This window comes from Tauraco erythrolophus, chromosome 16, assembly GCF_009769465.1.
Source record: "Tauraco erythrolophus isolate bTauEry1 chromosome 16, bTauEry1.pri, whole genome shotgun sequence".
Lineage (NCBI taxonomy): Eukaryota > Metazoa > Chordata > Aves > Musophagiformes > Musophagidae > Tauraco > Tauraco erythrolophus.
Genome location: NC_141480.1, coordinates 16,403,080 through 16,430,438, shown reverse-complemented (window position 1 = coordinate 16,430,438; position 27,359 = coordinate 16,403,080). Strand labels below are relative to the sequence as shown.

Genomic DNA, 27,359 nt, shown 5'->3' with positions numbered 1-27,359 from the left:
GCCATCAGTACTATTGTACAGGTTCGTGGTTCCCTCTATTCCAACAGCTCCATAAATCTGCAAGTGAAATTCATCCTAAGCACTGTGGACATTACTGTCCTATCCTATTCTTTGGAATATCAGTCAACTGAGAAAAAAGGAACGTTTCATCACAACATCAGAGACATGAAGCGGCATGAGTCGCCGAAGCCTTCATCCTTCTGAATCTTGTAACTGAACATCACGGATTATGTTTTACATGGCTGTTCACGTCTCTGCAACTTGTCACGCTGTGAACATACCTTTTTGTAGGTAGAAACACCTACATAAAAATGAATCAAATCTTTGTCACCTTATCCAGCACATAGCTGAATTTATAAAACTTGTGCCTAGAATGAGCCTAGTAGAAGCTGTACGTTTCCCCATACATGCATCTGTGCATGTGTCCAAGGATGGAGTTCTGTAGCAGAACAAACATCCCCTCTCCACTCGATGCAGTTGCTCTGAGCAGTGCTACAGTAAAGAACCTTACTGGCCAGTGCTAATTCCAGGCAAGTCTTTTCCTGGAAAGAAATACAGACCTTGGAAAAAAAACACTGCATCATATTTCATTTTGTGGGTTTATTAGTTCATAAATGTTTCTACACAAAACCAAGTGTACAAGCAGTTCAGAAAGGGTAAATTTTTAAGAGTGTGAAAAACCAAAAACCAACATCAGCTTAATTCCCACTGGAATCTCATACGAATACTTCAAACGTGTTTATTTTACCCACTTACACTTTTTGATCTTGTTGTAACAGCAGTGCTGGAACATTACTCAGTTGGATGATCAGTATCGCAAATTGTTTATTTTTGTCATCATATCTGAATTGGAAAGACACAAGAAAGCATTGTTATTAGAGAAGTCTGCCTTGGACTCCATGAATGAGTATTCTATTTGTTTCATTAACACAACCAACCAACATTAAATATTTACAAACAGAACTATAATGAGACCATGGTTTGCCTATAGTTTAAAACAAAACCAGTGTCATATTACCTGAAATTTTGCTACCAGAACATCTAGAATTTAGAGCAGTCCAGAACATCCAGAGCTTAGGAATTCAGACACAGCGCACTACCGATTTGACCTAATACACATTGCTTTTCCTGAGGTCTAGCTAAATTGCTGTATTGTAACTAAAACATTTCAAAAGGCCTTATATAATGACTGTAATATAAAAAAAGTTACAAGTAGGAATACTTGAAGTATAACAGTGAAGATGTTCTGTGTAACCATTGTTTTACTGTTGATGGCCATGACAAGAGAGTTTTGTGCTACTTATTTTTCCTCAAATTACAAATAATCTTCCACAAAGTCCTTAAAGGAAGACACCTCTGTGCCTGCCTTCCTGTGCCTTACCCACCACTTGTGGGATTCAGGCATGGTCAATGATTATGATGGCCATTTACTCTCAGCAGTTTTGTCCCCCCCTCAAAAGGGACTCCACTAAAGGAGACTACAAGCCAGCAAAAGGCTTTCTCCAGCCCAGCACTGTCAGTGCTCCCATTGTTGGTTTGTACCCTCACATCACACTATCACCAGTTGATTTGCACTGATATGAAAGACGGTAACCGGGCCGAGGACCTCCTCGAGTCAAGTGCAATTCTTGGTGACACTACAAAGAGGGCATTAGTTAGTTAATACTAACAGGGCAGGATAAACAGGGTAAGAAAACAGAGCCGAAAGCACTATCTTTTAAATCCCATATAACATGCTTGCAATTGGAAGGAAAACCCAATAAAAATGTGTAGCACTTAACCTCATTGCGATTTGCACTTTAGCTGTCCCAACTGCTTCTGTGTCATCACTGTCAAACACCATCACTTCTGACACACATGGTCTGGAAAAAAAAAAAAAAAAATCAAAGACAATTAGGGACCTGATTTCCCTCTTGTTGCAATGCTAACATTTAGGTGATACAAGATCTTTTCCCTTTCATTCCAAGGTTGAGTATATGGATTTTGTAACATTAGCAGCTAAAAGACAGCCCATTTAAGCAGTAAGTGCAATCATCCTTAGAGGTATGTATTACAGTGCTTATCAGCAGAAAGTCATATGCCTTCCCCCTTCAGTGCCAGAAAAAGCCACACAAAAGACTGCAAAAATAAAGCAGTGGGGGATTTTTAAAGGATTCCCTTGACTGGATTTTAGTAAAGACAGCTGACTGCCCAGCAAGAGAAATAAGACTTAACTACAATCCTGTCCTGCATCATGACAGCAAAAATTCTCAAGTTTGATTAGATTTGTCATTCCTTTGTTTCTTTAAGAAATCAAACTTCCCTAAGCACATTCGAAGTGACAGAGTACACTTCCTCGAAGCAGCTACCTGCAACTTTGCCTCCCGATGCACTCCTCCTCCAAAGTTTTATGCACTGAAAGTCTCTACAACTACGCTCATTGTCTGATTGACTCAGGGGCTATGCTGTAGCACATGAAAACAGGATAAGCATTCTTCTCTTCCAAGTATTTTTGACTTTACTTAGCACACTCTTGCATTTCATTCCGTTTCACCTACAGAGGACAAACGCACCACTCATCCTACCCTCACCATTTACTATAGGCATCACACTGATATTGTAGTCATGACAAAGGCTGGTAAGTCAACAACCCAAAGAACGCTTAAGTAGCATCAGACATGCGAGCGGCCATGGGATGCTGCATGGGATGCCTTCTGTAATTGTCACATGTTATGCCTCCTGTCCTCTCCGCAGAGCTCCCTACCCTGTTGAGGGGACACGGGGGCCCTAAGACATCCAACTGACTGGCTTGAACCCATGTGGTCTAATTTACATAAGCATTGCACATTCTTGTCACAGTGAATTATGCTGTAAACATAAAAATTACTCATTTATCTAGGGACTTAATGAAGACAATGAATGAACGAATAGGGGGGATAAGAGACAAGCAATTTGTCACCTCTACAGTTGTGTCTTGCAACAAACGACCCCATAATTCATTTTGATGAATGAAATAAAAACAGTAGAAAACCCATGTTAGATGCAGCCAAACCTAGTAGCAGTAAGATCAGCACCTTACAGCAAGCTTTTTGTCAAACCACCCCAGAAAGCTTTAGCAAGCAGTGAGGGAAGTCCAGAAGCCCAGCAAAAGTGCTGACATCCAGCTCCGGCTGTTAGCTACGCGCTTGTGGAGAGAAGTCCTGCAGAAATCCCATACTGGATCCGAGCACTCAGGAACTGCATCGCAGTGTGTGCACGTCCACGGGGTAGTTCAAGGTGCTCCTGCTGTCTGCCTGAAATATCCCAAAGACCTCTCACACTGACTGAGGGCTGTCGTTGACACCAGAACAGGTGACTGACGGAGGGGGAACTTTACACCTGCCAGATGGCTCCACCACCCCCTTCAAGGCAGCAGTCACAGCTTACCAGCACCTTCCCAAACAGACCAGCTGCTCAAACAGCTCTCTGTGAGCTTGCTTTCAGCTACTTCTATTCTGGGAAGCATGGGTCATTTTCATAATCAAATTCAACCTGCTCATAGTTTTTTCAGAAGTATTAAGAAAAGTGAAATTGAGAACTTTAGCCACCAAATTACAAAAGAGACCATAACCAGCGTTATTCCAGCTGACTCTTGTGTGCAAAGCTGAGTCATGAGCTTCTTCCTAGAGAGAGATCTGATGTCTACCTTTGGACAGACGCCTCATACACCCCGCTATCTCCAGCAACAGATTCATCGGACACTGCAGCTGACACACACGCCACCTTCAGTGCCGTCCCTCCAGCTGCATTTAAACCTATCAGAAAAGCACAGAGGAAAATCAAAAACAAGTGTTAGTGAAAACAAATTGCCTGGACCAGGAGCAGCTTTTTTCTTATCCTCCCCCTGAATTGCATTTTTTCCCCACCCAAGCATTGTTAAGCAACAGCACGTTTCTGAAGGGAGAGAGGACATAAGTAGGGCAGGCTGTGCTCAACCACTGCCGTCAAGTTACTGCTTCAGGAACGTGGGGAACTAAAGGCCCCTGGACAGCCAGAGGAACAGCCTACGTGGCGGAGGTGAGGGCAGGCCCTCATTGCACAGTCAACGTCCACTCAATACTTGTGCCCGGCAGCAGCGAATCCCCGGGCTGGGGACATCAGTTGTGTCCAGTGTGATATAACTGGCTGGCCCCAGCACCTCTGTGGGTGCAGGTCCTCAGAGGCAGCACAAGGAGAGGCTTTCAGAGCACCTGAAGGGCAAGGAGGTACCCATGACGACAACGGGCAACATGCAGAAGCAGCAGAACTCGTGAATTCCAGTCAAGTTATAAACATGAACCAACAAACCAGCTTCTACTGCAAGTGCCCCTGAAGCAGGCAGTATGCCTTCTGGTCCCAGCTCCCCCAGAGAGCAGCAAGGCAGACACAATGGGTTGAGCTCTGGCCAAGTACAGATTATGCTGAGGGGTATATCCCACCTGGAGAGCTTATACCCAAAGTTTAGCTTCAAGAAGGGGAAACAGCTAAAAACCACCACTCGTCTACCCCCCAACACCAAAGGTTAGCGTACACAGGACAGAAGGTAGGTTCAGAAAAAACAGGTTAACTGGCTAAACACAGAAAAAAAGAGAGATTATAAGACTCAAAGTAGTACTCGCAGGCAGGAATGCAGGGAAAAGGAGATAGGGAAGAGAACCTGAGGAAGCTGAGGTAAGGAGTTTTGCACAGAGGTGTTACTTCACTTAGATTTCTTGTGCTACAAAACAGGGAAATATGCCCTGGAAACTTCTGCAAATTCTGCACCTTTACACTCGAGCCATCACATTTCTGCAGAGATACACTTCAGCTGAGAGTCTGGAGAACTCTTGTCACCAAGGTGGCTACCGAGGGCTGGGACATACCCAGCTCTTGGCTCTCCCTCTCGGCCAGGGCTAGGGGCACCTGCTCCAGGGTGAGGAGGGTCACCTTGTCACATGGGCAGCAGCAGTACCCCCACAGCAGCAGTGGCAATGCACTCCTCTCCAAGTGACTTTCACAAGTGGTCCCTCTTTCCCCAAAGCCTTAGGAAAGCACATGCCCCCAAACCAATATATAGTTTCCATCCCATATTTTCTTTATTACAAAGCAGTTTTGTGAGGTTTTTTTGCACAGTCTCACAGCCACTTAAAGAATTAAAAACAAGTTTGAAAAGAACATTGGTGCAAAAAGCGTGCAAGCACAACATAGGGCTATGGAATAATATAAAGACTTGTTCTACAATCAGCAGCAGAGGGTGCTACAGGGAACACCAATCTCTGAGTGCACGGGTGCAATTTGGGCTTATCTATCCATGTGTTTTTTGACAACACCACTGAATGGTATTTTTTTATCTTGGTATTCCCATGGAACTATTGGACAGAAAAAAACGTCCAGACCACTTCCCCATAGGCCAAACAACACGATTAAAAGTCAGCATATGTAGCACAACTCATCAGTTATTAACTGAAACAAATGGATCTGTTTAATACTGGCATTCAGAGTTTAATCCACCCTCCCTCCTGCCGTGGCCCCTGCTGCATTCCACATAACCTGGGCTACATTGCAGGGACGTGGGCAGGGTCAAAACTATGTCTCTTTCCTTAGTGCTCCTCTGTACCCCTCATTCCATGGTTTTGACATGAAAATAATTTCTTCCCCACTGGCTGGCTTTCTACATCAAGTTGTTTGAGTTTTATGCACCACTCCGAGAAACGGCACTCCATGAATCCCTCCACGTGAGGGTTCCTCACCAGGAAGGACACTGCAGGTAAGATTCCAGCAGGCTCAACCTCTTTTTCCCCAATAAATTGCCAAGGTCATTTAGTCATTTTAACCTAGAAAGTCTTCTTTTTCAACCACTTCACCCAAGCACCTCACGGCCAAGGGGGCCGAATACAGAGGGTGCATGAAACCCAGCAGTGAAGCGGGTATCTGTACAGCGAAATGCTGAAGTGTACATCCCAATAAAGAGAACAGAGTTCCCTGAAAAGGTTTCATCATGCAGCCATCCTTTTCCTTTTTTTTTGCAAAGGACTTGGAAGCTCAGTCCTGCAAATCTTATACACACACTGAACCTGTAGCTTTTTCATGTAACTAATTAACACAAAATTTCGATTTTCTGTTGAAGTCTCTAAAGAGGTATCACACTACAAAAAGTTTATGAAAGGGCTCAGAAATGACTCAACTCTGTTCTGTATTTCCAAGCAGGCCGACAGCACCTCTTATGTTTTTTCACTTTTTTTCTACTCATATCAAGAATTTAAAGTTTGGTCTTCACTTCCTGCCATTTCCCCTTCTGTATGCTCTCCTGGACACACCATGACAAGGCCTTGAAAAGCCAAGTTATGAACTGCCCTCACATCTGCACCATCTCCTCAGAGAACCCCAGATTCTGCCCGATGCCAGGTTTTGCTACTAGTTTCCCCTACATCACTCAGACAACACTCAGGTGAGGGAGGAAACCTTATTTTAGCTTGGAAGGTAGCAGAGGTTCTGTTGTAACAGAAACAAAAAGCCAATCCCTTAGATATATACTATTCAGCCCTACTTACAGGAACACGTGAGCATGCTTTGCCCATGAGGCCAAGTACTGACCACCCCAGATCCAGCCACCGTGTTCGGAGTGTTACACTGAACCCCCCACAAAATGCCTGAGGACTCAAATCTCATCTCATTATTGCCCTGAAATAAACTACTTATGGCGATTATTTTGTCTGCTGACTGGCTAACAGCACTAATCACTTAATCTGCTTAACACCTGAGCTTTCACTTTAACAGCCCTGACAAATCTTGAAGAGCTAAAAAGGTTAAAACTAATCAGTACCCAGTTCTAATAAGAATAATTACTGTTTCCTACTCAAACGTGTAATACCTTTTGCTTGTAGAAAAATAGTAGCTCAAAGGGGAAGAACTGCACATATGTCTTCCATTGTATTTTTTACTGTATTTTAAACAGTATCAGCCTTCCTAACACAGAAGGCAGTGATAACTCGGTGCCAGTTCCCTTTATTCACATGGGCTGTTTAATAATCCTATGAAAAACAGAAACAAACTGTACTGCTGGTTCATACAACTATAGCTTGCAAGTTTATATTGCCTTTAAAGCTCTTCTTCACCGCAGGTACAAATCCAGTCATCTCACTCATCTCCATTGGATTTAACCCAACTACAGTGGCGAGGGCTGTAGAGAGGCACTGGCACAAGTGCCCTGACTGCTGCCCACTGCTTTCTATCCCCTTCAGCCCAGCCATCACTTTAAAAAGAGAGGAACCCTTCCCACTCACCAATAAGCCATATGCATGTATGAGAACATTCACCATCTCTAAACATCTTATTTTATCACGCTCACAATCTAAACACGTTTTTGTTGCTAAGAGACCATCCCCCTCAAAACAGCAGAAATTCAAGCACAGCCTTGACATGTCTGCTCAGCTGAAGTTAATAAATTCATTACCACTGATTTACTGGGAACCAGAGCAAGGCATTGTGTATGCTGAGGTGGCAGTGAAGGATTTTTATTATCAATTGTTAACTTTAGAACTAAATGCCTTTCCCAGTCTTCCTTAAAAGCCTGGCCAAAAAGTTTGTGTCAATATGGCATTACATGCCTCCCAGTTTTAGACTCAAAACACTAGATGACATTTTGAATAATTAGGTGCCAAATTAAACCAGGCTTCCCCCACCACAGCCATTTATATTTGCATATGAAATCCCTGTAATTTGTGTATGCATGCACACAAGCATACTAAAAACACACCTAGATACAGCCTTCTGCAACACTTATCAGATCAGCAGTATTTTTTGTGCACAAATTACAACCACCACCCTTTCTCCCAAGCAAGGTAGAGCACACAGTTGAATACATTTTCCAACATGAAGATGACTGATGGCTTTTGGAATATTTGCTTCTCGATGCTTTATAAACTACATTAAAAATGAATGCATGCATGTACAGGCAAATAGTTTGTTACCATACCTTGACCTAGATGTTTTTCTCCTGCTCTAGGCTCTTCCAGTCTACAGCTGCCATTCCCAGTGTTTAGGGTGAGTTCTGAGAGATTTGTACTTATCTCTGCATCATCATCGAAATCCATATGGCTTGAAAAGGCATCACCAGTTAGGAGTGGGTCTATCACCAGTGGAGAGCAAGGTGGAGATGGAGAAGAGAGAGATGACCTTGGAGATAGTGATGTCATGGATTTTGGAGTACCAGACAATGATCTCAAAGCCTGTATGCGACTGGTGGTATCTGCTTTGTGAGTTTTTGCTACTTCGTTTTCATGAATAGTGGTAATACAGCCTGATGGTCTAAATCCAGTGGCTCCTTCTAAAAGCAAGTCAAACTTGTTTTGATAGTCTGAGTCCAACTGCTCCAGGTGCTCGTAGTAGAGATCTGTGAAACTGGCTGAGGTGGACGAGTCCTGGCTGGAGGTCGCAAGAGATCCTCTGCTAGATGCAAGAGAACCGGGGCTGCTGCTCGAGGAGAGCGAAAGCATGCTGGTGGAGAGACTGAAGGAAACAAGTTAGAAAACCATAATACTCTATCTCCTGATTCCTCAGGGAAACACTGCTATGTCACCAAATCTCTAAGCCCACATGGTACATTTTGTTAGCTCAGGCCACATACATCAGTCCCTACAACAATGAAGAATCACAGGCTACCCAGTGGAAAAGTTGGGCTACTTTTCAATAAAAAAAAATAAAATAGTTTATACCTATTTTTCTACTCTCCCTATCAACCTCAAAAGAGTCCTGTTCAACCAAACAACTCTAATGAATAGTTTTGAATCAATTAAAAATTAGTGCCAACATTCTCCTCCCACATTTGTCTGGAAAAAAAAAATCTATAGTTCCTGTTAGTCTCCAAAGCAGACCACAAAAACCAACAAGGCCCATGCAAGAAGATGAAGTTATTGCAACCAACTGTCTGCCCATATGGAAATTTTCTTCCATTTGCCTCAATCTTGGACCCTCAGCCAAAAAGCAGAATCACAGCTGCCTGGAGCTGGCCCTCAGAGATCACAACAGCCAGCAGTTACCAGAAGACTGGCAGGAGCTACCTACGAGAAAGACTGCTAGATGGAATCCAGGGCCAGGAGAGCAAGGGGAAGAGTTGGGGCTGGGCTCTAAAATCAGTTCACATGAATTACTTATCCCTAGAGATCTACTTTCAGAACGTAACTGACAGCAAAATTAATTTTAAGCAGGTGCTGAATAGAAGTCTGTTCAGATGAGAAAGCCAACACACCACAGTGCACTGTTCTCTGCTCAGAAGACCCAACAAATCCTCCAGTACCGACTGCAACATATACCATCCCTAGAAATTCCATTGAAACCAACACTCCTGCTCCAGATATTAAATACCTTGCTCATTACTGACTGTTTAAAGACCCTTACCCCTCGCTTCAGATATAGATCAGCTAATGAAAAAATTTCTGCATATGTTTAAGTGGCTTAAGTTGCCCCACTGAAAAACAGTGAGGATGTTAATAAGCCTAATAATCCCTTATTTATTATTTATGGGGTAAAAGCTAGAAGCTGCATTCATATAATTACGCCCATGACCTTATGCAAAAAAGGCAAGTATGAAGAATTTAGTATAATTTTGGCACAAAACGTCTTTTGCATTGGTATGACAAACGTGCACTGCATCGCGTTTGTTCAAAAAACCGTTTGGGGGAAACATAACTGAAACATTTTGGCAGCATATATAGATCTGGTGAGGAGTACTATATTTACAGCTTTTCAGCTTATTTCATTGTCAAAAGGGAGGGAGTTTTAATTCATCTTTTCCCATCAACAAACTGAGCTCAGCTTCATTTTGTGCATACCTTTGAATGTCAGACATTTTGCATTATTGGGTTAATACAAATGCTTACTCTTAGGAAGGAGCATGCCAAGAACACTGGGCACATAGTTAGGAAGAAATTAGTTTCACATGCTTCTTGGTCACCTCAAAAGATCCCTAATCAGCTATGATGATCAGCTAATCAGTTAGATGAAATGAAAATAGGGATCATTTCCACTGCATAAGAGCATCACAGATAGCTATTCTCCACGGTGGCTTATTTACATGTCAGTCTTGCACTATGATTTCTTTCCAGCCTTTTCGGTGTCATCTTCACAAAATGAAACAGAATCCAAGTGGAGCAGAAGCTACAAACAGAGTAAATTCAGTACACACTGGTAGGAAAAACCTCAACCAAACAAAAACCCCACTAAACTCTCTTCCTAATCAAAAAGATAAAAACGTAGTTTTAGCTAATGATGACTTGGCTTCGCTGCCTGCAGTCATGCATTTGTCTGGAAACAGTAATCTTATGCTCTTCCAGAACTACAGTCTGAACAACCAGATCACATTACGACTGCAGAAATGTTTCTATATACCACATTCAGGGATATCTCAATACTTTGCCTACATTGCAAGCAACAGCACATTTGGGATTTAATTTAGAGAAATATTATCGTGACACTCATACATTAATGTGTATCACTTAGTCGCATTACTAAGATTCACTTCACTTGCTGTGTGAGTGTTAAGCTCTCTAATATAATACTTCAGGGATTTAAACATTAGTAGAAATTCCGGCTATCCTTAGTCACCTAGATGTTACCTGTCCAAAACAGGAGGGATTGTGGAAACTCCTTCTGTTGTCAGAGGCACCACCACAAGGTTATTTATCCCATTCTAAAGCATCCATCTAAACTGAGTGGCACGTATAATCCTTGAAGCTTCTTTTGATTGACTACACAGGGGTCTCAGGTCACTACTATAACTGAAAGGCCTTTTACACCTCTCAGTTGGGAGACGAAATTGTTAGCAGAGAAGGACAGTTACACCATGTGCAATTAAAGCACCTGCAACTTCTATAAAAGGTTACTTACCTTTTCAGCTGAGTATGCAACATTGCAACTAATCGTGTTGTTTCTTCCAGTTCTCGGACTAGCTGATTTCTTTTGCTATTCAACTTCAATCTAAGAGAAGATAGAAGAAAAGGATGAACTAAAGCAGCATTTCCTATTTAAAATGAGTGAAGGAAAAAACTTTTTTTCCTATGAAATCCTCCAAAAGTTAGTAAGAACACACAGTAAAACTTGCAACAGAATCTGGTCAAGATGTGTATGTCTTTACCAATTTACAATACTCTTAAAACGTGGAACTCAATTCCAAAAATATTCACACCAGGGAAAACAATTGCAGTCGGTACTATAAAAGTTAATGTTTCTAAGACCACACCTCAAAAAAAGTCCAGCAGATTTTGCTTGCCATACACTATTGCATTGATACTTGCTGTGCTAATAAAGGTGTACATGCTTTCATTTGCTTTCAGTAGGGCTCATGGATGACTAAGGTTTACATGCATTAGTTATTAACCATCTCATACAGCTTTACATGAATTATGGACTTTAGAAACATCTCAGTTTTATTTCACACCTGAATTGGTTTGAGACAAACGTGCACCTGGGTGCTTATTTTCTAACTTAACAGGCCTCCAGACAAGAAATCTTTCTCCAGAAATGTGCTATTTCTTTGGCACACTAGAACAGGACTGTATTCCTAAGAATCACAAATAAAAGTGTTCACCTTATGGCAAGATCAGAAACATTTGTTAAAGATATTTCAGGCTGGTAAAAGTCCTCCAGCTGAAGGAGATGCCTACATTTTTTCCAGCACGATAAAACCATGAAAGACTAAGTAGAAAATTGGTGTAGTCTGGACACTGAGCACGTGGAAGAAATGAAAATACAGAGCCACAGAGACAGTGAATGCAACATACTTGTTCCATATACACTCAAGAGACTGCAGCTAAAAGTAACACTGCCATAGCCACCCACATCGACAGATCTAGATTGTAAAGCACTGTAGACAATGCCTAGTGAACTATTCATCCTCACTGTGCATTCCCTTGAGATCTCCCCCTGCAACACAAGTAAAATTAGAGAGGGTAGTTGGCACCTTTTTCAGCTAGTTCGGATTCACAGGATATTCCATGCAACTCCCACAACCCTGTCAAATACCAGTTCCTACAGGAATCACATACAAGGATGCTCAGAACAAACAACAAATTTTCAAAATTTAAAATTCCATCTGTTGACGTTTACCAAGCTCCAGACTGCACAGCAACTGTAGAAGCTGCTGCGAGGAGCTGGTTGCACACAGAAACATTATAGTACACTAACGTTATACTGAGCTATTTTTGAGCTTGTCTTGCATTCTCATACAGAATCCATTTGTAGGAACAAAAACCTTTCCCCGCTTTGGGAGTAAGACTTGCAGGCAGTTTCTTTGGGGAGATGATTTCAGAAACCTTATAAGTAGAAACGGTCTCCTGGAAATCCGAGGGCACGCTGCTGTCAGCATTCAGCCAGGGGATGTTGTGGCTTGTTCCCAGCCACCTCTTGTCCAACAGGGCAAGCTGTCCTATGCCCAGCAACCTACCTCTCAGTCAGAGCTTTGCTCTGAGTGTCTCTAGCAGCCTGAAGGTCTTCCTCCAGGCGCCTTCTCTCCGTCTCCAGTCTCTCCACCTCTCCTCGAGTCCATTTTCTGGGGCTAATAAATCGCATTTCTTTTAAGAGCTCCTCCTTCTCATTAATTAATATCAGACGATCCCGCTCAGAGTCCAGCACACCAGGCCAGGCCTCGCTGTCAAGCTTAGCCAGTTGTATTTTCAGGTTTGCTATTCTGCAGAAAAAAAAGAAAAAAGCAGTTATTCCATGAGGAGTGTCTGAGCTACTGCTCCAGACACAAAGGTGCACCACAACCAACCACATCTTCCACTGCCCTGAAGACACTCAGCTCAGGGACAACTACCCTCACACCCGCCTTACCTGGGCACTGTCAAGTGATGGCACTGCCAGGAGGCTGACATGCAGAAATGGATTTTAACTCGGGTTTGCTGGAACTCGCACAACCAAAAAAGGTCAAGTAGGGAACAGGGAATGGGGAGAGTAGAAAGGGCAGGGGTGGAGAAATTACAAAAGCTTACAAAGCAAACAAGGAGAAAAAGTATCTTGCAATATAAGGCAAGATATTTGCAAAAGATTCACCTGACTGAAGACCAGAGAGCCAAGGCACACATGCCCCTTCATGGGATTAAGTCGGGTTTAGTAAATAAACACATAAGAAATGGAAGTGAAATGCTGGATGTGTAAAATTAAAGTCCCACATTCATCGCCCTTGGAAAAGGGCTTTGTGATCTGGTGACAGAATTACTGGACTTAAATTGGGCACAGCAAATAGTGGCAGGTGCTAATCTGGATTCCTCTCTTTCTAGAATTTGGTTTATGCTACAGAAGCGCACAGGATGGTGCACGCTTCCTCCAGCACACACGGAGGCACAGAGCAAACTGAATGCCAACTAGCAAAATCAAAGTGTGCAGAGTAAGTAATAAGATGCAGATCTGGGCAGCAGCAGCTACACGACTGCTGAATGGCCTTGAAGAATAAAGCTTTGTCTTCCAAGCTCCGGAGGCCAAGAGGAACTCGAGCCCCGAGAGAGCCTGTGAAGGATTAGGCTCACACAGCCTGACCTGCCTCCTCCATCGCAGGAGACAGACTAGAGATCACCTTTCTGAAGAGAAGTCTCACTTTCTGAAAACCCATTTCCCACGGCAGGTTGCTTACTCTAATTAAAGTTCCATAATTGATAGATATTCAGCTCAACTATTTTTAGGTCTTCTTAGAAGCTGTTTTGTTTTTGAGTGCCTGATTAAGTGCAACACTGTGCTCCAATGAAGAATTAACAGTGGCATTAATTCATAATCCAAGAATTCCTCTGTGCATTTTGAAGGGATATGAATTTAAGAGGATTGACTGGCATTAATCTGATCACTCTTGGCATACATTTGCATGGATATGGCTTTTCCACTAGAATTTGTTCTCTATGCATTTCTGAGTCTAACAGTTTTGTTAAACTAACCTCCAGTTCTACCCTTTGTAAATGATCATTCTTTTCCCCCCCCCCCTCAATTAAAAGGAGGTTTGTGTACTCTATTTTTCCAATAAAACAGCACCATTACAAAGGAAAAGCTTTGCAGACTGTCTGGCATTTGGCTGAAAACTCCAGCCCTCGTCATTCACCGACCGAGTCTGAGCTGTGTCACTGCCGAGCCACGCTAGGTCTGTGTCGCAAAGAAACCAGCAGTACTGGGCTCGGGTCACACAGCCTGAATGGCCACTAGCCTGCAAGACTGAACAAAATACAGGACAGGAAGCTCAAGGTTTATTTAACTGTTTTCTTCTTACCTGGAAAAGGTAGTTAGATGATTTATTCATTGTCATACCAAGTCTCTTTTTTTTTTTACTGGGAAAAGGTGGTACTTATCTGTGATACAAGCATAACACTTAAAATTTTTAGACTCTTTGGAGATAATTCAGAGCACGTGTATCTCCATAGAAGCATACATTAAGATGTGCATCCAGAACCAGTAATTCATGATCCTATATCAGATCAGCCTCTGTTCTTCAGAAAAAAAAAAATTAAAGCAGGAGGTGTGGTCTAAAAAGCAACCAGTCAAATACTCACCATTGCTGCAATGCTGCTAAATGAGACATTGAAATATTCATAGAATGCTTTAGGTCGGAAGGGACCTTAAAGACCATAGAATCATATAGAATCACAGAATGCTTTAGGTTGGAAGGGATCTCAAAGACCATCTAGTTCCCACCCCCTGCCATGGGCAAGGAAACCCTCCACTACACCAGGTTGCCCAAAGCCTCATCCAACCTGGCCTTGAACTCTTCCAGGATGAGGCAGCCACAAGTTCTCTGGGCAACCTGTTCCAGTGCCTCACCACCCTCAGAGGGAAGAATTTCTTCCTTAGAGCTAATCTAAATCTACCATTCCATTTTACAAGATTATAAAATATACTTTTAATAGGCCAGAGTTACCAACAGTAACACAAAACCCAAGCTGAAAGCTTAACTGTTGAAGGAACTATAACAGAGCAGAGTGGAAGTATAACACAACTGAGTTACTACTGTATGTCTGAAATTGTACGTCATTTAGTTGCATCTCTGATCACATTTATGCTGCAGTAGCTATCTCCTTGTAGAGATGTAGCACTGACATCTCTTTTGACATGATATCCATTATCAGTTTCCACACCAATTAAGCTAAAGCTTTGTCACTGCGGTTGCCCTTTGTTCTTTTTTTTTGCAGGTTTAACATTATCTGCTCTAGGGCTCTCATTTCACTGAGTCGTTAAAGAAAAGGACTTAGTGGTGGGTGAGGGAACAGGCAGAATTGTACCCTGATGGTTCTGGCGTGGTCAAGTTCAGCAGGTCATTCACCTACATCTGTGCCTTTAGTCTGGTCTGCAACAATACTACAGTGTCTGCTACAGTCCACTTTCAAGATCATCAGCCCTTTATAAATCTAGTAGTTCTAGTCTAATTAATATGGCATCATCTTCATTTCAAGGCCTTAAGTTTTACCTTTCCAGATAATGCAGACCTAGTAAGACAGCTGTATTTCCATCGTTTGGCTCCTTCCATAAGCAGCGCATGGGCAAAGTGCTCGCTCTTCTATTGTGTTTCTGAAACATTTTAATATTTTGCTGTGGGGACAGGAAACACTTCTAACATCGCAAGGAGAAATTTTCACAGGAGCAGAAGGTTCCTTGTGAGTCACCATACCTGTAGTATTGTTCCAGCTTAAAACCAGTTAGGGTATTTGTTTCTGCAGCTCCTAAAGACTATGCCAAAACCACAGTGCTCTGATAGTTGGAGATCTTTTCATTTTAGCATCAATTATTCATGCTTGTTCAGACACATCTTTCCTTACGATAATGTTTTTTAAACTGAGAAAAACTATAAATAATCTAAGACAGACCTGAGATATCAAACCTTCTTTAACTGCAACACAGTGTTGTATGCCCTTCATCATCACTTCAAATCAACTGTTGCATTGCCTTTATAAAGTTCTGACTCCTTTAATCAGCATATTAATTATCTTCTCAGGTTTGTCATTACTGACTTGCCCCTCCTTGGAAAAGACACAAGCTAAAGTAAGAGTGGTCCACTTCCACGCAAAGATGTAAAGTCAGTGTGAATTAAATTACAATCTTGAGCAAAGTGTAAAAGTAACAAGACGTTTTAACATTGAAAAATTAACTACTGCATCTGAGGAGTTAATATTAAAGTTGTTTTTAAAAGTCACAGAAAAATTTGAATGTCAAGATAGATATTCATCTTGGATTGGCAAAATAGATAGTTCTGATAAAATTGCTCGACCTCGGAAGAAGCATGTAAGCTCATGTCAAAAGCAGCTGGGCACAGAGAGTCTTTAACAATTGCCACAGATACAGATCAAATTTTATGCCACTGAGAAACATGGCCTATTGACCATGCCAATACACTAAAATAAGAATATTATGGGTAACCTCAGCCTTAAAGCTCTTATCTCTAACCACAGACTGGAGAAAAATCTTTCTCTTTGCGTATATCCCAAGTACAGATTGTAGCATGCATCTGAAGTCTGTTTTTCTGGAATTGTGAAGTTGCTTTAGAGTAGTTAAGATTGAAATCACCACCACTGATGGTTAAATCACTGAACAAGGACTAGCTCAGTCAAAGTCTAGATATTGCTTGGTGTTTTCTTGTTTAACAACAGTATTTATCCATAAAAATACAGGTACTTTCTAAACAGTTGAGTTAGCTATCATCTACTAAAACAGTAAACCCCAAAAAGCTTTTGCCTAAATTAGTCTCCTAAGCAGATCTGCATTTTTAAAATCTATTCTTCATTCATCTCAGATCAGAGGGCAAGGTTGAAAACTTACACTCTTACAGCCAAGCAGACAAGCTCTGACATGGCAGTCACTGACCATATTTTGATACGGTAGGTGTTAACACGATATACGTTTCTCCTTATCTGACTTAAAGCCATGCAAACATTAATTTCATTTTAAATAAGGTAAGGAGATGCCTTGCAGTACAGTCTCCTTTTTTGGAATGAGGAAGCACTGGCAAGAGGCAACAAAACCACTTATGTCCCCACAGGTGTGGCCAGAACGAATTCTTCATGTATTAGTCACTCCTTAGTAATTTCTAGGATAGTTATTTGTTTCTTGAATGATAACATTGGCCCAGAAAGCCTATTGCCTCACCAGCTCAAAAAATTACCGTGTTTATTTAGCAGTAACGCTGCGTTTCAATCTGAGTGGCACCTCTTCTAGTGAAGTGCATCTTCAGAACAAGCTATGTGACAGCCAAAAAGTACAACAGTCCAAACCATTACCTTCTCTTTGCTTCTTCATATTGAAGGCGTAATCTCACTTTCTCAGCCAACTGGTTGTTGCTGCTGGTAATAAACTGAGACACAAAATATAAAATCAGCAACTTAGTAACCACTCCTCTTTTGATACTCCCTATTGCAATCCATAATGTTACACTTGCTCTTGTCAAACTCATTCACTTGTTAAAGCAATCACAGAACAGGAAAATATTGCCTTTGATTAAAATTTTTCACGATTGCTTCAAATACTTAAAACCTTGCAAGATTCAGAGGCTCTTTTTGGTCTCGTTTATCAGAAAAAGAAAACCTACACTGCATATATCTCGGCCTTCTATTTCCATGCACAAACAGCTTTGTAATCTTTCTTCTTAAATGCTATTTGTAATCTCGAAGTGCTGCGTTGCATTTTGTTTTGGATGTCATACTGCTTTTGTCGTACAGTCTTCAAGACAAGGGACATCGCATCATGCCCAAATTTACAGCTCTTTAGTCCCAGGTGTGGCCCTGGCTGAAAGGGGCCACAAAGGTTGAAGTAAAGGTTCTCAGGAGAGGCTCCTGCGAGACATACGATGTACCCGCAGCGCTGAGCGAGTCCCCGCCGAGGCTGGCACCAACCTGACACTTATGATCTTGTTGCACAAGCAGGACTGAAGGTATATGAGTACTACACACATTTGATGGCATCAAAATATCTGCACATATGCTATCATTCTCACTTGTAACACTGGCACTCAAAGCCAAACACACCCTTAAAGGGAAGAGTCCTCACTAGGGCTTAGCCCAGACGTAGCTGCTGAACGTTTCTTGTCTAGTAGCATATCGTTGCTATAAAGAGCTAAGGGAATTTGTATCACAAGAAGCTACACCTACAGGCAAAATAAAACTGCCTCCCCTTTTATTCCCACCTGGGTTGTTCTAACAGAGACAGCGTGGGGAAACAGCAGGTTGCCTTTAAGAGATACATTAGCATTGCACACAAAAACGAAGGTCACACTGAAGTTTAAACCAGGAGAAGGTATCATTTCATAGATACTTGCCCGTGCTTGGAAGCTCATCCTAAGGCAGCACTACGTACAGCCCAGAGGAATGCCTCCACATGCAATTGGTTTCCCACTCATTACTCACATTTCCTGAAACATCTGTCTGGGAGCTGACATCCAGGTACTGCCGGGGTAACAAAGGGCTGGAGCTTTCCACAGACACGTTGCTGGCCCACAGGTCTGACTGGGATCCTCTGTCATTCACAAAGCTGTCTTTTAACCTGGCTAAGCTCTAAAACCATAAAAAGTCACAAGGTGAGCTCACCTCTGCTCAAAATACTTCAGCAGCTACATAGCTTTAGCCTAAATGACATGATTAAGATCTGACCATGTTTACTGTCTGCACTCAGACCCTGCAAACACGAGGTCAGGCACGGCCGGACTGCACCTCCTGCAGCACAGAGCGGTCCACAGGCACTAGCCCACTGTCTTGCCTGGACAGACAGGCTCTGTTGGAGATGGCGGATCAAGAAGATCACAGTGTTTTCATGCTCTTTGGTCAAGAATGAAGCAATGTGACTGTACTGCTGTCAATAACCCCGAGACAAACACTCATCTCAAACCAAGTGCTTACTACTGTTAGTTGCTCTATTTTATACTTATTTCCAGTATCTGAAGAACAAAAAGGCTGCAGTCCAAGCACAATACAGACCTAATTTATGTTAATAAAAATCTCAATAACATATCCGAGATACAAAATACTTACATTACTTCTCAGAAATTCAATCTGATAGTAATGGCGATGTAAAACACTATAAAGTCATCCTGTCTCAATACCTGAATGAGGTCTTGTTTTTCTTTCTCCCCTGATGTGATAGCCTTCTTGAGAGCTTTCATTTCACTCAGAATGGCTTGTGCCTCATCGAGTTTGTATCCACCTTGAGTATCAGACATTTTCATGTCAATTCTGCATGGAAATTAAAAAAAATACAGTAAGCTAACACTTTATAAAATCCAGTTAATTTAGTCATCCTAGATGCATGCATCTTGACATTAATTTGTAAGAAAAACGCACTCTGAAGTATAAACAAAGATAACAGAGTAACAAAGAACCCCACCCATCCTCACCTAAATTACTCCACTCAGAAGTGCATTATGCTTCAGAACTCTGATTTTAGCCATATTGTCTCTGACTCCTTAGGGTAGCAGATGCACACGAAACCCCCAAAACAGTCTGCTTGGGCAGATTGCTGCTAGTTACCTTGTTTCTAACCCAGAGAGGATCACCTTAGCCCTCTAAGATAATTACCTTATTTTCAGTCATGGTTTCGAAAACCAGGCACAGACCTCACGTGCACGGATGTATTTGCTTGCATAACCTAATTACAAGCTGCTTCATCTTTCCCTCTTCTCAAAGGAATTCTACTGCAGTTGACATTTATAATAAGATATTAGCCTATGACATTACTTGAAACATGCCAGATGTCCATTCATATAAAGGTAAATACCTGAAACTTTTCCTCCCCTTCCACTCCACCCCAAATTTTTCCTCAGTGCCCTAAAACAATGGCTCCTGCAATTAAGACAATAGGCTGTACTGTGTCATCCATATTGAGCAATACTGAGTAAAACAGAATACCATTTAACTGGCAAGATCCTGGTTCAAAATCTTTGTGCCATGAAGTCAGTTCTGATGCGGTCAGTCACACACAGGCATTGATTTGAGAGAACTACCCCCACGGCTGTGTACTGCTTTCAGTTGCATACGCCTAAAGATATCAGCAGCAACATATTTCAGCTTACGTTATTTAGGCAGCTATTTATAAAGAGAGAGGGGGATGCGTTACAAGCCAGAGATGTTCTACACTGAAAATGAGATCTTGAGAACAAACTTACTTCTTCAGTGTTTGAAATCCATGCTCTTTGTACTGGAGCTCTTGCTTCATGTGAGCTACTTCTCTCTTGAGTTTATTAACCTGTAGCAAGGTGTCACGTTTTCAGAATGATACTTCATATGAATATTTAGTTACAGCACTACCCACTCAATTCAAAGCTTATTCAGTGTCGACAGTACTCTAGTTTCCAGATAATCAGTTCATCTCGACAGCAGCTAACAGCCCTGACTGCATCCTCATCAAGATATTATCACTGGCTAGGGTTTTATCTAGTACCCAGATATCACACCACTTAAGGGGCTCAAGGGAAGTTCCAACCTCATAAGCAGAAAAGATGAGAAAAATTTGAGGGAAACAGGAATGAAACACATGTCGATTTTCCTTAGTAATGTTTAAAACCTTCCCAATCATTAAAAAAAACCTTAAGCATCAGGACAGGAGTTACACTGCAGTGATAGAAGCCATCCTCCAAGCTACCAAACTAAAAGGCCCCAGCACACAAGTAACACAGCAGGATGATGATAAATATTGTAAATTCGCTGACCCTACAGCATGCTGTTTTATATTCCTCCACAGAGGCCAGAGTGACCTACTTTAGTCCTTTCTTCTTCCCAAACTGAGCTCTGCACGGCAGCGCACACTGCCGCTGCTGACAGCCCGCACTACGCCCAGGACAGAACAGCCGCCCGTCTCTGGAGAGAGCTCACGGCTCCCCGGTGCTGCGGCACACCCAGGTGCCAGCGCGCAGCTCCGTACCCTACAGCCTGTCTGTACAGCAGTACCTACTGCCAGCTTCCAAGGAAGTCTAAAGTCTAAGGGAAAAAAAAGTGTTTCAAACTCTTAAAACAGCTATGTTTGAGAATTCTGATAAATTATCTCCTAGATTAAGAATGGCAACAGTAGCTATTTTAACTGCTCTGGCATCTCCTTTTAGTATTTGCCACGAGGTTTAGAAAAATCTGAAGATTACTCGTGGCAAACAAAGGTCTGCTCGTACTACTTACCCTGGATTTTGTAGTAGCAATCTCCGCTTTGAGGATCTCTGGGTCATATTTGGAACTTGACGACGAGCCAGAGAGCACTGGAACAAACACAATGTTCAGTTTAGCAGCTCTACCTTCCTCCCTGTCTTCTACCAGCCCCATCGCAAATCAAGACCTCCCATCGCTCCTGCACACCCAGTTCTCCACACATTGCTGCTGTAGGCCTTTCACCCATTTTCCAGATCTCTTCCCAGCCCTGAAAGGCAGGGAAAGGCACTAGTTCAGTCAAGTACTCCACAAGAAGTGTGCACTAAAGAGGCCAGAGCATGTCTTGCATCTCCAAAGTCTTGATTTGTTCCAGGTTAACAAACTTAACTCCCAGACACATTCATTCCATTCCAGAGTGTGGCTTCCTGCATTTCTAAAGGCAGTTAACATAACTGAAGGGGTGTTTAACACAACTGAAGGGACAGGCATGGCATAAAGGTTTACTTTATTATTTTTTTTTTACCTTCTCATTGAGTAAACAATCCACTGAATGTTTAGAAACAAAGAAAAATCAAAGAACAAGAAACTGAAAAATACGATGCAAGCTTTCTCACAGCCTTGAGGACAACCAATCACACAATGTGTCACATCGGATTAAATCAATGTCCCATTAAGAGCAGAATTCTCTTCTCAGCAGCGGTTAAAACCCTTCTGCTTCAGAAGGTACAGGAGCTCCCCAATGTGCAATGTTGTTAGAGGCAGCTGTAGGCAAGGGAGATATTTTGATCCTTGCAGCCATCAGTTTATGCCCTATAAAACATGGGAAAGCATTTCTAGTTCTTTCTGTTTGGTTGTATTTTTAAAGACAGATCGCATCGCACCAATATAATTCACATTCGCAGTTTTCTTAGTGTACTCCTCTGGTATACCAGTACTTAGGTAGAGTGCTCTTAACAAAGACCAAAAACTGTACTTCAGAGATGATGGACAGGATCCTAGTCAAATAAGAATCCTTCAGTTGACAGAAAACTACTTAAATACTTTTTAACTTCAGGCACAGGATTAGCCAATGAAATTCACCACCACAACATACAACTCAGCAAGAGTAAAGCAAGGGGAGGTCAGCCAACTGATGTGGATAGCAAGAATGTAAAAAGTTTGCAATACTAAGGATGATAAGAAAAAATTCTGTAAGGCGTGCAGGAAATAAATCCTCCTCTAGCTCTTAACTAGTAACAATAAAGGAGGAAATCTGGACTTTTATAAACATTTCTGCACCAACTCTTGAAGCAACAGGTAATTATGCTTCCTGTGTGGCAAAGAATATGGTGCACCAAATAATGTTGCTCATACACAGAGAGATAATCCAGCAGAGTCAGCTTTTACATGGCATAAAATAAAGATCCTTAGCTCCGAGAGAGTCACTCAACTATCTGGGATGTTAAACTCCAAAGAGGTCTGGGAATGCTACCTGAGATGAGCCTGCTTGCCTTCTTTCTATACTCTACACAGGGCAATCAAGGAAAATATTGCGTAACTTCATTTTTTCACATTGAACCAATCACCACATTTTTTCACATTTGTTGAAGCCCACGCTGAAAATCTGCACGCTGACGCCAGTGACCGAGCCAACCGCAACAGCGTTTTGAAACAATTATCCTGTACCAAGTAGGTGCTAGGCAGCTGTTGCTTTTGAGACAAACTCAGCAAACAGAGTGACCTGGCATAACACATCCCAGCACTCTGACCAGAGGACTGGCTTCAAGCTTTTTACTGTCCTACTGGGTTCATGACTGAGAAAGTCACTGGCTAGGAGTTCACTAACTACTCACAGCTGGTCTGAGAGCCCAGTTTGTGCTCCCAAACATCATGCAGCTGCCGATATTCTTGCTGGGCCAATTCAAGCCTCTGCTGTTTCACTTGATAGATCTCCTTCTGCGCAGCAATCGCCTCCTGGGCCAGGACAAGGTAGTCTTTCAGCATGTGCTCCTGCTCCCGCCGCCATTGCACACGAGGGTCTTCTATCTGTGTAGTTTCTTAGAGAGAAAACAGAAGGAGGCAAGATCAACAGAGAGCAGGATTGTGTCGCTGTCTGGAGAAGCTCCACCACTGACAGCAATATTTTAAAATAGTCCCTTGCCCCATCCCATAATAAACAAGTGGAATAAGGACATTTTTCTTTTTTGTTAGGAGGTGACCATTGATCCACAATGAACTCCGACGAGCCCTGCCATGCCCAATCACTGTATAGAAGAACTGATGATGAAATCTTCGCACAACTCTGCAACAGCCCTACTGCTGAAGCCATCCTGGTTCTGCCTCTTAAAACATCCACACAAGTATATGCACACAAGCTCTGAGATACTGACATTGACTGTTAGACTTATCTTTATTGCAACTGCTTTATAACACTACAAATAAAATACCTCTGCTATTTCACCCATAAAACACTTTCAGAAAACATCGTTGCCACATGACTGCATTATACTGCATCTGACAACATGAACGCAATTAAAACTCAGCCTGTCCTCTTGGGCTGCCAAATGGCTTTTATTAAAAAGGGAAAAGAAAATTTTCTCACTCAGATTCTACAGGTAAATAAAAATAAAGACTCATTAAATCACAGAATGCATTCATGAAAGCATCTCAAATGACATTATATAAACAGCATCTCAGAAGGGGAGTAACATTTCCTTCACTGAAAGCAGGCACAGCAGTAAATCACTGCAGAATACAGGAGGTGGAGTTTAAGAAAAATATTTTTTGGTAACATAGGCAACGCAGTCATGAACAGCTACATCACTTCCATCTCCATTACCCCAACGCAACCAATAGACTACTTTTCAGATTTCTAATCATGAAAAAGGCATAAGGTCACAGACATGCAGCTAGTCCTAATACTAATTAGGCAATTTTTTTGTCAGTATGCGTCTCGGTTTTGTGAAGAAGTGTCCAAAATATTTTTCATCTCTCTTCCAAGGCTATTGTATGTTCTTGCTTGGAACAGGTTCCAATAGTCAGTTGACTAAGTGCTCTAAACTGTCTAAACTACCATGCTTGAATAAGGATGCCTAGTTACCACATAATGAATAATTAATAAAAAGGAGCTGCTTGAAACTATCAGTAGGAATCTAATCTGCATATCTTAAGAGCCTCTTTAAATATTTAGTAAAAGCTGCCACCATGGAAGGTATAAGCAGCTTTTAAGCGAGTCAGGCGTAAGACTAACACTGCAATACATGGGATGTAAGGAAGAGAAGATTCTGACAGGAATCCTAGGAGTAGAACTAGAAATAAAAGATTTTACCCAAGGGATGGACACTCAATCATTTTCACAAGCTGTCCATGATCACGCTGAGGAGAAAATTAACAGGATACTCCAGTAATAACTTGTTTTAACAGTATCTCGAGACTGAGAAGAACATAAGGCATTTCAAATTACAAAGCAAAATTTAGAGAAGCTGCAAAAGATGATTAAAATAACCCTTTTAAGACACTAACGGTATAGTTTGCAGAAGCATTTCAATGAAGAGTCCTTTATAGGTCCTGCTAGCGCAAGCAACATTTCAGCTGATGTAACATTAAAGCTAAGCCTGGACCTGAAAAAACTAAACCAAAATAACTTGATGAAAAAGCAGCTACTTGTGCCAACTGCAGGTGCCCTCCTGGACAGCACTGGGGTCTCTCAGAGGGAGCAGAAGAAAACTCGGGAAGACACAGCCGCATATCAACTGTAAGATTCTGAAACTCCCAGGCTCTGGACTCTATTCTTGCCCACAAATCCCATTTACCAGATAGCCATCACCCACACCTAGGAGTAATAACTCCCTTTACTCCATTACTGAACCAGAAGGGGAAAGTCTGCTGCGAGTTACCCCCGTATTCCCAGACACACACCTTCCCCGGGCCAGACTGCATGAACAAGCACCAGCAACCCCAACTCCAGACTCTCAATTTCATGCTTAATGAGTATGTTGGCAACATACCCACAACTCTTGAAGTCTAATTCAGGACACTGGGTCACAAGTCTACTTGTACCTATGGCTTCTTCAAGTTTAGTTATTTCCCTTTTTCCCTTGAACTAGCAGCCTATTCCTTCCTACAATTGCAAGAACGGTAGTGGAAGCTGCTGCAGGGAAATTTTTCCATTAAAAGCAACCAGGAGGAAGACTACAAAAAATCTACAATCCTGAACACCACCTTTAGGTGGTGAAACACTGACACTGCCCCAAGCACATACACCATCTGACAAAGTGAACGTTTGGCAGCTCATGGAGAGGATGGACAACACACTTATGTAATGAAACTACTTTGTTCCCATTTTTCTAAATATTCATCTCAGCTTTTTAAGTAATCACAGCACTATCTCCTTGATCGCAGCTTCGAGTTTTGATTTTCAGACATGTAATAACAATCTATGAGAATGTTGGCCAAGGGCTCTCGAGCTGCCCCAGCTACTGAGAAATGCACAATACATTCAAAAGTCAGATGAAAGGACTACAGAAACGCAGGCTATTACGCCATTTGTTGTCTTGTGAATTTTTAATGTAATGTTGAGCTTGTCATAAACAAATCTGATTGTTTCATGTTTGAAGAATGTAGTCTTACTATGCTTGCATCAGCATCTGGCAAGAAAATCATCATTTCTTTGTGCAAATCAAATTCCAAAGAAGTTCTTCCAGAGACAGACACTCAGGGCTATGCATTAACACTGTATTAGGAATATTCCAGGTACTCAACTGATTTAATTGTATTTATTTTGCCTCAGAGAAGAAGTGTTCTCCATCTCACTTTTTTTAATGGTTCCTGGCTTTAGACTTAATTTAGGTCTGTCCTTGGGCTTGTTTCTGATAATTATTCTCAAATACTTCAAGTGTGCAGCAAGAACCAACATGCCTCCATCCCCTTCACACCCTCTGATGACAGTTCCTTCCTGCACAGGGATTCTGCAAGAGACCTTGGAGAGGAAGGAGGTTTTGGACACTCTCCAGAGGATACTTCAACATAAACCACAAAGATGAGCCTCTTGATGAGCTGAAGGTAAGTGGATATGGTTGCTTTATCATGATTTGGATTATGGCTGGCATAAGAAATAGGGTCATGATTTTGTTTCTTTTCTTTTTAACTTTTCTAATTGAAGTTCTAGGTCAAGTCTGGTCGCCTTCAGCATGACATAGAAGTGAAACTTTTGAAGAGCAACTGATATTAAGCAGGTGTCGGCATAGTTTGAAGACTCCTCTGGACGCCTGTGGTGCTTTTGTGTGGCATGGACCAGGGGCAACTGCCCAGGACCACACAGGGCTGAGACCTGCAATCATATCGGTGTATTCACCCTGGGGCCAACTCAAATGTACAACTAACATCATGTTTGGTTTGTCCCACCTACATGCTGCAGTTTCTGCTAGCTGAAACGCTCAGGAGGTCTGACAAGTTTCCATGTCTCACAATGGGCTTCAGATCAAGGTTATTTTCCTGTACCTGAACAGGAACCTCCAGGACCACAGCTGGCCATCTTTTTTTAGGCAAATGCCAGTGGAGTAAGTTAATGCCCCAGTTTTGGCTAGGATGGGCCACGGTGACAAGCACTCAGCTTCCTCCAGTGTGGACAGGCGAGGAAGACAAATGAGAAGATAAAAATACATTTCAAACTGAAAAGAAAGTTCAGAGGGAATAAGGAAAAGACTCTTGGAAACATCCTCTCATTTCACTTCAGCCAAGTTTTTCATGAGGTCAGAGGTGACCCTGATGTTCACTTCAGAAGGCAAGCTGAATATTATTTCTTTTGGGGACAATGCCAGCTCCCACAGCACCTGAAGAAGCTTACATCTACTGCAACAGGCCATGTCACTGCCTGATAAACCAGAGGAGGGAACTGATCCAAAGCAAAAGCCACCAAGTCCCGCAGATGTTTCACTGGGAAGACACAGGGAACAAAGAGCTTCCCCAAAAGCATTCCACAGGTAAAACTGAATTGGCAGGAACCTTTTAATCCAACACTGCTGCCAAACACAGCAAAGCCCTTCAGGGTCACTGGAAGGTGGCATGCCCCTGTCTCTGGGCTGCTCTTGGCCTGGAACACCCTGGTAGGCATCTTCCACATCCCAGCACCTGATATAGCAAACCTCCAACCCCCAAAGAAGGGAAGTCCAACCCTATTTTTGACTCCTCTGGAGAGCTTGCCCAGGGCTCTTCTCTTCCTGGCTGCAGAGTGTCATGAAAACATTAAATCACTCAGAAGGAGGTAAAAAGTCTTAACAAAACTTCTAAACTTTCTTACTCCTTTTGTAAGTGTGGTCAGCA

The 27,359-nt window shown here is 42.2% G+C and overlaps 1 protein-coding gene across 1 annotated transcript in view; it reads right to left on the bottom strand.

Annotated features, from left to right (window-relative positions):
- The window catches only part of WWC1 (WW and C2 domain containing 1), a 71,818-nt gene that overhangs the window by 8,995 nt on the left and 35,464 nt on the right, over positions 1-27,359 (bottom strand). Inside the window, exons 3-14 of the mRNA XM_086621333.1 lie at positions 22,892-23,095; positions 21,093-21,169; positions 20,090-20,169; positions 19,031-19,160; positions 18,339-18,485; positions 17,217-17,290; positions 12,416-12,658; positions 10,861-10,950; positions 7,952-8,484; positions 3,665-3,773; positions 1,782-1,862; positions 757-843 (exon numbers count right to left, since the gene is read on the bottom strand). Of these exons, the coding sequence (XP_086477459.1) occupies positions 757-843; positions 1,782-1,862; positions 3,665-3,773; positions 7,952-8,484; positions 10,861-10,950; positions 12,416-12,658; positions 17,217-17,290; positions 18,339-18,485; positions 19,031-19,160; positions 20,090-20,169; positions 21,093-21,169; positions 22,892-23,095 (1,855 nt within the window). The remainder of the gene's footprint in view (positions 1-756; positions 844-1,781; positions 1,863-3,664; positions 3,774-7,951; positions 8,485-10,860; positions 10,951-12,415; positions 12,659-17,216; positions 17,291-18,338; positions 18,486-19,030; positions 19,161-20,089; positions 20,170-21,092; positions 21,170-22,891; positions 23,096-27,359) is intronic.